General features: G+C 42.2%; 1 protein-coding gene and 1 long non-coding RNA gene across 2 annotated transcripts; both read left to right on the plus strand.

Moving 5' to 3' along the window:
- The first annotated feature begins 628 nt into the window (after nucleotides 1-628).
- LOC124667785 lies at nucleotides 629-8,702 on the plus strand. The gene is made up of 9 exons (XR_006991405.1): nucleotides 629-789; nucleotides 1,586-1,641; nucleotides 1,743-1,980; nucleotides 2,076-2,203; nucleotides 2,526-2,782; nucleotides 3,331-3,671; nucleotides 5,389-5,532; nucleotides 5,645-5,727; nucleotides 8,633-8,702. It is a non-coding gene; the product is annotated as an uncharacterized LOC124667785 (long non-coding RNA).
- Nucleotides 8,703-13,029: 4,327 nt separating this feature from the next.
- LOC124662408 (poly [ADP-ribose] polymerase 1-like) lies at nucleotides 13,030-14,413 on the plus strand. Its single transcript, XM_047200248.1, has 5 exons — nucleotides 13,030-13,051; nucleotides 13,200-13,282; nucleotides 13,373-13,510; nucleotides 13,955-14,137; nucleotides 14,230-14,413. The coding sequence occupies exons 1-5, from the start codon at nucleotides 13,030-13,032 to the stop codon at nucleotides 14,275-14,277; spliced, it is 474 nt and encodes a 157-aa protein (XP_047056204.1). The 3' UTR covers nucleotides 14,278-14,413.
- The last annotated feature ends 1,832 nt before the right edge of the window (nucleotides 14,414-16,245 follow it).

The following is a 16,245-nucleotide window of genomic DNA, read 5'->3' on the forward strand; positions in this document are numbered from 1 at the left end:
GACCCATGGATAAATTGCGGGTTGGCGCGAGGGCCTCAGAGCCCTGGACGAACGGCCGGCCGAGATCGCGCCACGTCAGCTCGATCGGACGGCCCAAAATCCAAACGCCTGTGAGAGCCCCATGGGGGTGCAGCAATCATACCGTGAGATTTGCTCTCGCGGATCGCGCCGCCACGCCCCCATCCAAACAGTCTGAACAACTTCCAAAAAAACACGTAGCCGCATCCCGCACAGGACAATTTCCCCTTTTCATCCCAAGAACCACCTCTTCCCCGCCGCTCGCCGCTCATGGCACGCGCCGGCCACCCCTGCCTCGCGGCCGCCGCCAAAGCTCAGGATCTGCACCCCGGACGATTCCCTCTCTGCCGCCGCATCCCCGATTCCCCAAATTGCAGATTTTTGCTAACCCTAGCAACGGGCCTGCCTGCCGGCGTCGACGGCGACGACGGAGCATGGTTTGCCTCCTCGCTGGGCATTGCCATGATTCAACAGCCGTTTCAGCTGTTCCTCGCCTGCGGCATCAAGCGCGTCGAGGGCCGCCGCCGCGCGAGCTCCGAGACCTCGTCGTCCGCTGCTCCGCCGGCGTGTTTCGCGGGGTCGCCTGACGGCAGCCTGGCCGTGGGTTCGCGCGCCACCTCCATGCGCCCCATTTGAAGATGTCGTTCACCCCCAATCCCAAGCCCCACAACCGACACCGCCCTTTAGGTGCACCTCTCCCGGCGGGGAAGCCATGGACACGGCCGGCTCTCAAGCCTCAACGCCGACGCGACAGTTCAGCAGGACACCAAGGTGAAAATTTTATCATGCTTTGTGCCGGTGTGTTCATGTCGGGGCAGTGGAAATATTGGGACAGGATCAGGTATATGGATATGGGTAGATTGTGATGCTGCGAGGACTTTGTTTAGTGAGATTTTCTGCATGAATTTTTTACTTGTGTCCGTGGAGTTCCTCGAGCATATGGTGTTGTGAGTCTTAAAATGGCATAGATCAGTTGTCAACTTATCTCAAATGATGCTGCTACTCAGCTGGACTGACTTACTGGAATGGATATGTCGAGGCGAAGGAGCTAGAGTGAACCTAAATTGTACATAATGATCTGTTGAGAAGGAAACGAGTACTAGTTTTGTTCGTCCTAGTACATCACTTGGTTTGTTTGGTGGTGTCAATCTTAGTTCCTATTTATATTGGAATAGTCTCCATTGTACTAAACCAGCCTGGTGCGGTCTAAATCTCTTCAACGTTTCTGATTATTAGGGCTAGTGCTTGTCCTTTACCATTTTCCAATAGTCAATTTTGCCTTAAAAATTGATTGTCCAGTGCTTCTTCAACTCCAAGCGCTTGTCTTTATATGTTTAGTGGGTAGGATATACTTGTATTTATACTTAACGGGGCTACATCAATTCCGTATCACAGTTCATGGGGATAAAAAACACCTTTCACTTATTTGATTATCTTTTAATGGGGATCTCTTACCATCTGCTCAGTACACTCAAACCTTGGTTTTACAAGCTCAACATTTTCACTTGTAATATTATTGCGTATGACTGATGGAGTTAAAATCCTGTCAAATGTCGTATTCTTTTAGGTTTGCATGCCAGTTTTGACGAGGATGTTGACTCCAGGACTGTTCTCATGACAAATGTATGTAAAAAAGATTATCAATTATTTTTCATGTCTTCCGGCATCACTGTTCTTTCATGTGTTACCCTAAAATTTTAGCCAATTTTTTCTTTATTATCCAGGCACCATGTTGACATCAGATGGTTACATTTTGTTCACTATATGAGGAATTATGTCTGAAGTTCTTTGAGCACAAACCTTACGATGGAAGAGCTGCTATGGGATTTGGCATGCTCATTGGCATCTCAATTGGCCTCCTCAATCTGAGTCTAGGTTTCAGTTATGTTGGTTTCCCCAAGCCCCATCTCTGACGCTGCTCGATAGCACCTCGTCGACATCTCTCAAGCAGCAGTGTACGTGGTATGTGCTTAACACTCCCAACTTAATTTAGCTTGATCATGTCGTTCTTCTTGCCTAACATAATTTAATGGTTGAGCATGTGATTGGTTCCCCAGGTGATGCAGTATCATTCCTTGGACCTGAATGTTGAACATCTGTTCATGTACAATCTTGCTAATGACATCAATATACACTTGCTAAAGATAACACGTAGTACCTGTCCTCAAGAATTGATAAATTAGAGGTAATGCTGGTCTTGTTTACTTCTTGCGGAAGGTTGTCATCATCTCTCCGAGTTTGATTCTTTGTCACAAGATCTGTTGATAATTGTTTGTCAGGTCAACAAGCTAGCAACTAGTATGTTACATCCATGGATTGCGGGCGGGGTTGCATATTCATGGATTTTACAGCGAGGTTGCATGAGATAGTTGTAGTAGTAGTATTAAAAATCAGGGCTAGAAGTTAGTACATCTGGTCGGTTAGTACTGTACTGGACACATAATGAATGTTGTCAGTATGTGATCGTTTATCCATCTTGTGGTAATGTTCAATCAGTTCAAATGCAGAAATTATACAAGTATGCATTGTAAGAGATAAGCAGGCACAAATGGAGCGACTAACTGCAAGGTGTTGCAAAGAAATAGGAGGCGAGATGAAGAGGAAGGGGGCTCCTTTTCCGCACCTCTAATTCGGGCAGGAATGATGACTCAATTGGTTGGTGCTGCTGCAGTGAAGGTGGCTCTAGTATTGTGCCCTCTGACTGTCGTTGGCAACCACAACGCTGCTGATGTGGCTGCCCTGCTGTTCAGCAGTGGACGAGCAGGTATGAACAATTTTCCGCACTCTCCTCTAATTTAGAGTCACACACTAGCTAATTTTGATTTTTAGTTGATACTAGATGCTTTAGCATATTTTGCTCTATTGGATTAGTTTTGCTGAAAAATATTTCATCTCTTTGGAAGGGGGATTTGTACTTGTGCACCCACATATTGATGTGTATCCCATGCAACTGTTTTGTTTCAGATTTGTTGAGATTGGTTGCATAGTAGTTCGACTAGCCTAATAATGTGATACTTGTTAATTTAGGAACATATACTGATTTGTAGTATTGTTTTTTTTTTGCTTGAAATATCTACATGTCAAGCTTATACTTTTCATGTAAATCAAATTGCTATGTGTAACTCAAATGCTTATGTGTAAATCAAATTTCTTAGGTATTCATCTCATGTTGATGCTTGCGTATATATAAGCCTACAAACATACTGCACTTTGTAACCATGGTCAGACTGTCATGCTTATACTTTTCATAAACACATCTGTATCATTTATTTTATTGTACTAAGCTGTACAGAATGCCAATTTTTGCTGCAGTGATCCATTGGTTGTGCTAGAACGCACGTGTTTCTGCCCTCGCCGATATCACAGATGTCGATCCTAGATAGTTGCGCCGCAGCGTGGCTCCCGCCAGCGATGGCGTCTGACTGCGACCCATGGCCCGTAGGCGGGGCTTGCCGCGTCACAAGGATGGTGGTGGGGAGGAATGGAGGACGAGCTTGTGGATGCTTGCCCTAGATGCTGATGCTGGAAGTCGAGCCGGAGCTTCTGTAAGGGTGACAATTCCCCCTAGCTTCTACTGCTGACCACTTTGCTCCTGCCTCCGTCCACATTCCTGAGTGCTGCCGAGGACCACCAATTTGAGTTGTTGTTGCCAGGTAGGTCTCTCTTCTCCAGATATTCTTTCTAAATACTGTATCTTTTCTCCATCAATCTCAGAAATTGATATGCTACATTCTTCATAAGCAAACTCATATTTGGGTGCATAGATAAACTCTCCTCTTTTTTTCTTTGATCTCCGATTGTAGTTCAACAATGAACTTTTTCAAAGATTCCAGCTCATTATTTTTCACAATTGAATATGTTCTTCAAGTTGGACATAACCCTTCTGATCAAATGAAAAAAACATGCTCATCAATATTCTTTCTGAGATCATTGCAGTCATTTACACAATCAGATACAGCATGGCATGCAACCAGCAAGATGATGCAAAATCCGACTTCCATCAGTATCATCCACTACGAATTCCAGCGTAGAGTTGGAAATAAAAGCTTTTTGTGAAGCCCAAATTAAAACCAATTGATTAGTGATCTCAAAGCAATAAGACCCGAACTCTAATATAACTCATTAGCACCAACAATTTTTATTGTTTGAGCATAGGGCACATCATCGTCATCTGAGTTCCATCCTTTATAGAAATATCATATTTAAACAAACCCATTGATCGCTTATGGTGAATGAGATGCTTTACTTTCTTTTCTTGTTTACTTAATTGTGGGACAAGTTGAATGTGCTTGTATGCATGGGAGATTGGGAGATATTGTAGCTTTAGTTCTTTATTGATCTAAAGTAGTAATATCCATAGTCTTCCTACTGTTACGAACTCTAGGTATGTTTTTTTTCCATCTGTTTGAATGGAGGGGCTACATTTACAATTTTCAGTGCCAAGCAAAATCTTGGAATGTTGTTGGTCTGAAAGTATCAGAATGGAGTTGTGTACAAACCATGCTGTTTCTGTTGGAGGTTTCATTGCCTTCTATTTCAGATTTCACCATGCACTTATTATCAGCTGGTGTAACATTAGATGTTATTGTTTTTCTCCTAATAAAATAATTTGTAATTCAGATATCATCTTCGGACCCCCACTTCAATCACTTTATAATTTATAATTTGTAGCACTTTTTAAACAGTGTGGCTCTTAGATGGTTCTGGATTGCCTTGTCATATTATTTCCTTGTTTGGTGTATTTTGTTTTAGTCTATAATAGGATGTTATTGTTCTTTCTGTATGGAAACATGAAGCCCGAGATCTTCTAAGGCGTGTGGATTAGCTCTATGATCAAATATCTAGATTATTGCAAAGCAGTGATACCACTGGCTTCTCATGCTATCGATGCTTTGATTCATATACCCGTTAGAGGTGCTTCAAAGGTTCCCAAGCTCGCTAATTTCTTCAAAATTAACGTATTCAAACAAACAAGATCATGATGACACCACTGATTCTTAACATGTGTAATTGACACCACTAATTTGTAGTAAGCGTATGATTGTTTTTTTTTCTCCCCTGGTTTCTAGTCTGCATTGTTGATTCTTCATGGACCACTAATCATGACTAGCTGTGACTGATCTACATATGAGTACTCTGGTGACTTGAATTGAGTGTACTCCTTAAATAGTATTGGTTTGCGCTCGCTGTTTTATTAGACCATGAGTGTGATTTCTTGCAACTCCAAGATGCCATATAAAGAACCTTGCGTACGACTAGTGACTTGTTGCACTTTACAAACTAGTGTATTATGACAGCAATTTAACTTTACCCAAAAGAAATTCCAGATGAACCACTATGTGTACTAAGCTTCTTCTTTTCTGGCTATAGGAGATGGCTGAAAATGCATTCAGTTTTCAAAAATTATACCCCTGAACTTTTTGATGCTATACCTGAAAGGCTGAACTCATTGAGCGATCCCAAACTGATGGCGACCACATCGCAGCTCTTGACGGCATCGACCTGAATTGCTTGGTAGATCTTTATTTTTACTGCGTGTTTTATGTTCAGTACTAGGTTGGTGCATTTAATGATAAGTAATGATTTATATGCCTGGTCTGGAGTTGATTTTGAATTCATCTTGTAGGAGAAGCATGAGGCTGTGGTTGAACAGAGCACAAGATGGAGGAGAAAATCACGGCACTATCCACTTCCTTATTGTCTCTGAAGGTATTGACCAATGCACCAGTTGCATGGTTAATATCTGAGCTCTGTGATAGTTTATCATTGTGTAATTACTCCAGATTACATGCCCTGAATACATGCTAGCGTAATTGAAGGACCAAGTCCTTCACACACATTCATATATTTTTTATTTATACTTTTGTGTCATAAATGTACGGCTTGTCTGGGCAACCACTAGTCTCTTTTCTGCTAGTCTTCCTGACAGCCTAAAACAATTGTTTTCGTTTTTGTTTCTTTTCGAGAAAAGTCTTTGTGTTTATTTCGTTGAAAAGGGAGAGAGTTTGTTGTTACACACCTCCTAAGAGGTGAAAGAGCCAAACAGAAGATACAATTCAGTGGATGTCCCAGGCCTGTGGTAGAAGGACATGCATGCCTGGCGCTCCAGCTCTTGCCCATAGGACAGCTTCTTCCTTGATGTTGGTGATGATGTTGTTATGGAGGGTTGAGCTCCACCATTGTGGTGCTTCTAAATCAGCTAAGGGTCAGTAGTGTGATGTAGGCGAGTCATTTGCGCAGGTTTTTGGGTGTTGCATGTTTGGTGTGGCACCACCATCCCTTGAGTGTGTCGTCCCGCTCCGGTGGCCTGCAGATTGCCCGCTGCTAGGAGAGGACATCGAACCAGACCTGACAAGAGAAGAAGCATTCCGTCATCAGGTGTTGGATTGTTTTCCATCAACTTGTCACAAAGCAGGTAACAAGGGTGGTGTTGAAGTTCCCGATGTTTCATGCGGGCCCAGTCCAGCAGCGATCGAGGTTGGCTAACTAGTAGAAGAACTTGACGTGCTGTGTGGCCTAGGTTTTCCATATGAGGCGCCATGTGTTGTTGTAGGTAGAACCCTGGAACGTGACCTTGTAGAACGGGTAAGTGCCATTGCTACTCCACTTCCAAACCATTGTGTCGGCTTGATTGTGGCCTTGTTGTATTCATAGAAAATGTCTACCGTTTGCTTCTCTGGGACAATGCTATAAATATCCAATTTCTTGATATACCCTATATTTTAACAAATTTAGCAGTTGGTTTTTCTGTAGCTAAGATATCCGTAGTAGAAAAAAACTTGATTTTACACATGTACAGGATCAATTATAGTTGAAGGGCCTAAGCGGCTATTTATTTTCACACAAATCATATATTTGTATCCGGTACTTATGCTTACAGTTGGAATTGCTATCTTTTCTAGAAGAGCGAAACTGTATTTACACCAAGATGTATATTGAAGCAACATGCTCGTTAGTATGTTTCTTCCTGGTTTTCTAACTTGTGTCAAAAACTTCCAGCATGCCGTCAGAAATGGTAGCTTGTATTGATGTCTGGAAAGCATGCATTCTAAGACTAGTCACAATGGGAGTATCATAGGTAGTATCATGCATGTCATGTTGGTAAAAATCTGATGTGGCACACCATTTAATAAGGTGAGAGATGAGAGTAGTATCATAATATGATACCGTATCATAGCACGTAAAACTAGAAAACTTAATGGCAAACACATCTTGTACACATATTTGCATTGAGATTCTACAAAACATTAAATACAATGATACTATGATATTATCTTATGATACTATGCACTGTGGGGGTAGTATCATAAACTAGTATCATGTGCATGATACTAGTGTATGATACTTCCCATTGTGACTAGTCTAAAGGGTAAGCAGAAATATCTATTTAGCTATGTTTAATGCAGTGGGACCATTTTTTCTCTTTCTCATGAAGCTTCTATTTTTTCATTCAGATATGTACATGGAGTTTCAAACCCGAGAACTTCCTTCTCAGTCAACCTGGCCCAGGAACAATGGTGTCGTGGCTGGCTTGCTCGCTGGGCCATGCCTGCCTGCATCAGTAGCATGATGCAGGCGCTCTATCAAGCTCGCCAAATATCGTGCGCGCTGCTAAGGTAAAGTGCTACACGCTGGTGAGGGGGTGTCGGCCATCAGTATGCAGCAGCGATGCGAGCCACGGAAGCTGTTGTCCGCCACTCGCTGCAAGGAGCGCCATGAAATGGTAGAGAGAGCACAAAGCGGCTATCGTAGGGAGTGCGCTTCTTCACCGTGCAATCCGTGAGGCCACTCCACCGTAGCAGGCCCGCGAAGCGCCTTGGCTTCATGCTGTTATTCTCGTCGGAGGTGCTCGCTAGGAAAACGCCACTCCCGCCGCAGCTGGTGAGACACCTCTTGTCTTCTATCTCTGCCACCTATCTTGTACAGAGCGCTACCCTGAGTATAATTTTTCTATCTTGCCCCGTTTATACGGATATATCCTCGAAGCTTCCCTTTGTAGGTTCCTCAGTCATTTACTGTGTGATTGCAATAACTTAGTGCAGATTGGTCCAACCAGAAACTTACACATTTTTTTTTGAATCCAAGGTTGAATAGTAGTTTGAGCTAACCAGTAGCCTCTCGTTTTGAGAACTCCTCTAATTTGAGCACATTGGATGCATCAAAATTTCTATTTGTACTGATCATATCATCTCAACCTTTGTTAGAACCATCCATGGATGTGCTTACAAGCTTAAGTCTTATGGTAGTATTTTTTTGCATTAGTTTGTTGCTGCCTTGAATGACACTTGGTTTCTGTCGTATCTGAAACATGATTGCAATATTTGTTTTTGTCTTATGATCAGATGTTCTGGAACCTAACCTGAGAGAAGAACTTGGTTGTAGGCTTGTACTCCCTCCTTGTACTAAATTTGAGTCAATTAAAACGGACCGAAGGGAGTAGCATTTAGTTCTTGTGGAACCTACGAAAAACAAGTACTAAAGTTCTGTTACTACACATATACACTTTCAGGACATGATTTCTACTATCTACAATAAACTATGTGTGCTCAATTATGTCTATTTGTTTTCATTAGTGTGATCTATTATGAACGGATAATTATATGATTATAATTAGTTCAAAGCGTCCTGTTGTCAAGCTGCTTGCCCCAAAGGCCACCACCACGACCTTGCCGCCCCTGTTCAGGAGTCTAACAGTACATCCTTGTCTGCGCTCCAATCGACTTGATTACTTTCTAAATTATGTTGTGCTTGTTGCATCGTTTGTATATGCCTGTGTGGTTGCTCTTACTCCTTGTATTGCCCACCAAGAACTGTTGCAAGTGGTGGCAAATTAATTCGAGTACGCTTTTCTTGTAGGGTCATATCAAGAGGCTAAAAACGGTAACAGTGGCCTTCTCACTCTTTGATGAAATAGTAGATATGTATGCTAGTATGGCGGTAGTTATGTGCCTGATAAGATCTTGGAAATGCAATTGAGTGAATATTTGGTAAGACCATCCAGTGAAGTTTGAACCCAGGGCCAGGTAGCCTTCGAATTATCTCTCCTATGCATGATGTAACTTGCAATCCTAGTGTTGAAAGTGTCCTTAGCATCTATCAATCGTTTCTTAAGAATGTGCTCTACTGTGATATTAAACGTTATTACATAGTGCTATATTGTTTTGATGGTTCTGAGAGTTTATCATATACCAGATTCCTTATATTGGCTTGGTTGTGTATTGATTGAATTTTGCTGTGACACCTCTTATCAGTAGTTGGGAGGGACCATGCCAGCAATGTCGCATGATGATGGAGACCTCTACCCCAGTACACAAGAGCAGCAACAAGGAGCTCACGGTGCTAGGTTTAAAAAAAGGAGCTCACCGTGCTTCCCGACACACCAAGGTATCATGACCAATAACAACAGGATAAAGTTGGCTTGCTAAATGGAAAACCGTCCTGGCCCCTGTGATGCCACTTCTGCTGCCTTGCTCATCCCAGGTGTCTTGCTCTTGTTTTGTCGTTGTCTTTGATATGAGGCTGCTGGTATTCAAAGTGAAGGATCATGATAGTGCTAGTATGGTTTCTAACTAAATGATGTTGTCATCTCCTGTCAAGCTCCTCATAAACATCCCGTGGCTTTGCGGGCGTCGACTTCGTCGCCGACGGAGTGCCTCCGCCGATGGCTTACTCGCATCTCTGATTCGCGCCTTTGTCGTGCATCCGCGCCGTGACGGCGACTGAGGCCGGGCCGCTGCGTGCGCCCTTCCGCCGTCCACGTTGTGGCGACGACCGAGGCCGGGCCACCGCGTGCGCCGTGCCGCTGTCCGCGCCGTGGCGGCGACGGAGGCCGGGCCGCCGCGTGCGTCCTTCCGCCGTCCGCGCCGTGATGGGCACTTCATTAATGCGCTTTCTCACTCTAAAAACGGTAGCAATGGCCTTCTCACTCTTTTATATAATTAGTAGATATATATGCTAGTATGGTGGTAGTTATGGGCCTGATAAGATCTAGGATAAGATCATCCAGTGAAGTTTGAACCCAGGGCTTTCTCCTGTACAGTTTGTATTCCCTTTAATACAAAAATCTACACCGTAGGGACTTCCCCTATGGTCAAGTTGTAAAAAAAAAGAAGTTTGAACCTAGGGCCAGTTATCCTTCATATTATCTTCCCTATGCATGATGTAACTTGCAATCCTAGTGTTGAAATTGTCCTTAGCATCTATGAATCCTTTCTTAAGAATATCCTCTACTGTGATCTTAAACGTTATTATGTAGTGCTATATTGTTTTTGATGCTTATGAGATTTTATCATATACTGTATTCCTTGTATTGGCTTGGTTGTGTATTGATTGATTTTTGCTGTGACACCTCTTACCAGTGATTGGGAGGGACCATACCAGTAATGCCGCATGATGATGAAGACCAACATGTGTTCCTCGCGGATGCCTCTGCCCTGGTACACAAGAGCAGCAACATGAAGCGCACACTGCTAGGTTTCAAAAGGAAGGAGCTCACGGTGCTTCCTGACACACCAAGGTATTATCACCGGTAACAACTGGATAAAGTCGGTTTGCTAGATGAAAAACCGTCCCTGACGCCGGCGGTGCCATTTCTGTTGCCTTGCTCATCCCAAGTGTGTTGCTCTTGTTTTGTTGTTATCTCTGAGATGGGGCTGCTAGTATTCATCGTGAAGGATCATCAGGAGGTGGCGTTGCTCTGCCATGGCAAGTTTTCTTGACCGAATTACAATGCTAGTAAGGTTTCTAACTAAATGTTGTTGTCATCACCTATCAAGCTGTTCACTAATAAGGTTAGCTTAATTGGTGCTTATACTTGTTGACATGTGGACTCTAATCTTTTAATCACATAGTAGCAAAGGTGTGGGTTTGATGTATATAGATGATTTGATTTGCACTTGTTTGGTATGAGATGCCCCCTTAAATTATCAATATGAAGGTTGGAAGTTGTTTGTTGATGTGAAGCCAGAGCTGTCTTAGTTTGATGGTAATACCCTGTTGTAGAATTCTGCTGAACATAGGAAGTATTTCTTTGTAGGAAGTATTAATTATGTGCCCCATTCCTCAAATGTGTAATCCTATTGGAAATGGCAGATATAAGAAAGCATCAGACCCACTTTAGAGTTGCAAAATGAGTTTGCAGTTGGGTATTTTGGTGGCATAACCTTTCATGATCTCATTTTTGTGTTACCTCGAGTTAGTTCTATGATTTCCACATCAGACCCACTTTAGAGCTGCCAAATTTTGTTGAGATTCTAACAAGGCATGTGGTTCTAGTTTCATCACCAGCAAAGAGATCTCCTTGAGATGACAGAAGAAGAATCCTTTGGGAAGCCTGAAATGGAGCCATCTTGTTTCAGATATGTGCTTCTGTTTCATTGTCATAGACAGTTAGGATTCCAGTTGCCATGTAAATTAGAATTCCAGTTGTTTAGACATGCTGCGTGCCCTTGATCATGTGGTAGTTGTTGTTGTCGCTGACAGATGGAGGATGCTAACAGGCTTGACATGGTCTTGGTCGCCTGAAGCAACAGGCGTCACATGATGTGGAGGGCTAAATGGCAGCGTTGAGAGAGTTGTTGATTTTGCTGCAGCTTACAGCGAAGCTGCTCGTGCTGTTGTGGCAGAGGATCTTGGTGCGGATGTTCTGTTGTAACTTGGGTGTCAATTTTAGAAATAAACATCATGTGGCTCTTCTATTTGCTTTTGTTTGATTGGTTTAGGTTAGCAGTTTTGAACATGGATCACTTTCTGTACGGATGCAATGTTTTACTCAGTTTGCATCAATCATTAATGGAAGGATTATCAATTAAAGCAAAATGGAAAGTTCTCTTTAATTCAGCTCTTTTTTGGGTCGAAAAGTACCGCTTCACTTGGAAAAGAAGTTGATACAAATTCATCGCTGAAAGAAAATGAACACTTTTCCATAAGTGGTGACAGGAAACAAATATTTATATTCCGGAGTAAAAAGTATCCACGAGTCAAAACAAAGACAGTAAAATCATCCATAGGCAAGCAAATCTTGCATGAAGTAAAAAAAAACAAATATTATTCTCTCTAGCTGATGGAAAAAAATTCTCTCCATTGAACCGAAGTAAAAATTATTGCCATCGGTTGAAAGAAACAAAAAAAATAGCTGGAGAAATTCATGCATGCTAATACAATCCTGCCGAGCCTCATATCATACGGTACCTTGGATAAAAACACAACCAAAAACCTACAAGGGAGAGTGGAGACGTACTCAGTTTGCTAGTAGTCTCCTTGGAATACGGAGCAATTTACTTTGGTACGTGGGAGCGTGGGAAGAGAAGGAGGTGTTATTATGAAACATAGTAATTAGTGGAAGAAATGAATACACTAATCCAGGTCATCAATCCATGGCACCACTCTTTTTTAGCCGTACATCACTCCTCTACTCCCAACGAACAGCCAAGATCTTCTCGCACCAAGCAACAGTCTGGAATCGACTCCATCTTCTAGCTTTCCTCCACCAACATGTCCCTATTTATACCAGGCCATGGTCACACTGCCGCGTGTCGGCTAGCGCGTGACTTGTGACTTAGACTTTGATCTTTGTCGAGGAGAGCAGAGGAGAGGAGAGGAGAGGAGGCACCATGGACTTGCACGAGGTGTGGCGTGGACTCTCTCGCTGGATTCGATTCATCGGAGTGGCGTCCTGGTGAGTAGTCACTCCAGTTGTTTCAGTCGCCGCCGACAGGCCTGAGGCGAGCATGCCGTCACTCCTCCGGACGTCCTCGTACTCGATTCCCTGACCGGCCGGCAGCGGAGTTCTTCGTTTGGCAAGGAATCGAAACGATGTGAGGTGAGCCGCAGCACTATCCATCATTGAGCAGGTTCCCTCCGTTACTATCTAGCATAATTCCTCTGTCGATTTCTATTCATGGATTAGCCAGTGAGCCAGCACTATGGAGAGATACAAGATACTTCAAGGCTTTTGGTTGTTTTTTTTATTTTTCTATTGCAATTTTAGGTTTTCCGGAATAGTAACTATGGATGGCGTTGATCGTGATTGACAGTAGCGTGGTTGTGCCTTTTTTATTTTATTTTGAGCAGTTCACTTATCTGACTGCATTGTCTCAGGTGTTCAATTTGTTTGCTTGCCTTCTCAGAATTCCTTTTTTTTTCTCCTCTACCATTTCATGACTTTAAAACTCAATTTGTAGGTTCAAGGTTGACAAATTTTATTGGAATTCTTAGCCAAGGACTAAGAATAGCACCTCCTGAAGCTCCTGTGACAGGCTATATGGTTTGCTCTTTAATCATTTTATACATGCTCTAACTCAGCGAAATTATTTGTTGAATATTTTAAGGTGATGTTTCTTTCACATGTTGACAGTTTGGCAAAGGACTCTACTTTGCAGATTTAGTAAGCAAGAGTGCACAGTATTGCTATGTGGATAAAAACAATCCAACTGGTTTGATGCTTCTTTCCGAGGTTGCTCTAGGAGACATGCATGAACTAAAAAAAGCCACGGTGAGATATAAAATATCTTGGTATTGAAAGGGCAAATCTAATTGCCAATGTTAATTTTTTATCATTGCATTTTATGCACCAGATGAACCCTGTGTGATTTGGTTTGCCCTGTCAGCTATTTTTCTAGAACTTGTTAATCAAGCTTTCTATTTTATTTCTCATTGCGGTGCTATATTTCAGTGCTTGTCAACAATTCTAGCAAAAGGTCCAATGAGATAGCAGTTAGGTCTACATTGTTCCACTATTGTCCACAGTGCTCAACCTAAAAGATTTCCTGATCTTGCACCTTCCGTGAAGTGGTAGTCATGTTTTTACACTTTTAGATGTTCACATCTTCATGAGCATGTATCCAAATGTGTGTCTTCCAGTACTCAACTTTAGTGTTGCCATTAGTTTTTCATTTCTCATGTTTATCCTGGCTTAGCACCCATACTTATCCTGCAGCCGATGGACAAACCTCCAAGAGGGAAGCATTCAACCAAGGGCTTAGGAAAAACTGTGCCGCAGGAGTCGGAATTTGTGAAATGGAGGGATGATGTGGTAGTGCCTTGCGGTAAGCCAGTTCCAGCATCTATCAGGGCATCTGAGCTTCTGTACAACGAGTATATAGTCTACAATACATCCCAGGTTCGGACACGTTATTGGACATACTTACTGTTTCGCTATTGCAGCTACTGAAAATTCCTTCTGATCTTGCAATGAAACCTTCTCTTTGGCAGGTAAAGATGCAGTTCTTGTTGAAGGTCAGATTCCATCACAAGAGGTGACTGGAATACTAGGGAGAATTGAGTTAGATTCCAACTAAGATAGGTTATGTTGCGACCACATCTGATCCATTTTGGGAAATATAGCATGGGCATCAGTGTGAGTGGCGCAAGTAATCCCCCGCATTGTCTTCTGTTGATGATGTCTGTTGTTTGAAACTATTTTGTCTGTTGTTGTCTTTGACATGTCAATTGTGCTGCATTACACTTGCACGTATTTAGATTTGAACCTGATGTAGCGAATTTGCTCTGTTTGGTGCTGTTGGACGGAGCCGATGTGTTGATTCGGTGCTGGCGGTTCCCATCTCACCACCTGCTGAGGTGTACTGAAAGAATCTCTAGATATGTAGCCAGAGTTGAGGTAATTACATAGAATTACAATCTCAAGGACACTTGTTACACACTTGCACATCAATAATTTTGTGTCCTCATTGAGAGCTCGGAGGTATTGGGCACCAAAAAACGTGATCAAACAAGTGCACACACTTGATTGTGGTATCTTTGCCAATGCACTTTTGCAAACAAGCCCACACACTTGATCGAGGTATCTTGCGAAGATACTCATCAGTGTAATCATCCGGAATTATGTATGCTAAAATAACACCTTGGCCATCATTTGATCTTCGTCACTTTCTTCTGCTTTCAACCTTAAAGAAAATTAATGATTCAAGCATTGACTATGGATAAAACCCTCAAGTATAACTCAATGCAAACATTTGGTTCATAGAGGTTGCTATCAATTACCGAGGCCACACATGTGAAAGACATGCACTTTCATGGATTACGTATAGGCACGTCTTAACATTCCTTTTTCATATTATTTTCGGCATCTCATAGAGATTCGTTGTTTTTTCTTGAGTTATGTAGAAAATCTCAAACATTTTGGAAAATTTTCAAATCTAGCATTCAACTTTTTAAAAATATAAAATAAAATTAGGAGATGAGAGTCAAACTCACGAGCTATCAAATAAGCCCACAACCAATCCACTCCAGCCAAGCTAATGTCATGAACATGCTCTATTTCATTTGAACGGATAAATGTGTCAGATTTATTTAACTTTGAAATAAATTCTCTACAGAGATTATCGTCCTTACGGAAAGTCGCTTATTTCGCGATATGCCTTCAAAATTTCAACAATACTTCCATGGGTGTGCCCACCACCACTAACCAAAAAGGACGAAGTGGGGAAGGGTCGTAGTGGGTACATGAGTATGCTAATCAATATGGATTGGGTTCAGGTTTCAGGCTGGGTCGATCCGGTACCCACAACCCTAGTTTGTTACCCATGCTTTTTTTTTGCACAAGGACAGGGCCTAGAAGGCCCCAAATATTCATTCATTCCACACGTGGAGGGTAAACATTACAAAGAGGACCCTTAACATCTCTCCCCCTGAGAAACCTCGAATTTGAAGAAAGGCCCTCTAGATTTACAAAAAACACCCTGGGACAAAAAGTAAAAAAGCAATCGGGTCCCTAAGCGCCGCCGCCACCAATCGCTGGCGTCCTCAAGGCGTCGCGGCCGAGGATTGTAACATCCCAAGAATTTCAAAATAAAACAAAGGAATTTCACTAGTTCCGAATTTTGGAACCAACAAAAACTTTTATTAAATAGAATATGATACATAGTGATCTTGCTTAATTCTTGTGTTATTGCTATGATTGCTTGTTATTAGTATTGGAAGTGATCTTAAACCCTAAAACCTCACCCCTCTTATCACCATCCTAGTTAAAATAAAATAAAAGGAAATTAAATAAGATAGAGGCATATGTTAAATTCTTGTGTTATTGCTATGATTGCTTGTTATTAGTATTGTCTTCTGTTGATGATGATTGCTAAATTATTTGAAACTACTTTGTCTGTTGTTGTCTTTGACATGTCAATTGTGCTGCATTACACTTGCACGTATTTAGATTTGAACCTGATGTAGCGAATTTGAAGTACCAGCGTGCTATGTGCCTTGTCCTCCAAA

This window comes from Lolium rigidum, chromosome 6 (assembly GCF_022539505.1).
Source record: "Lolium rigidum isolate FL_2022 chromosome 6, APGP_CSIRO_Lrig_0.1, whole genome shotgun sequence".
Classification (NCBI taxonomy): domain Eukaryota; kingdom Viridiplantae; phylum Streptophyta; class Magnoliopsida; order Poales; family Poaceae; genus Lolium; species Lolium rigidum.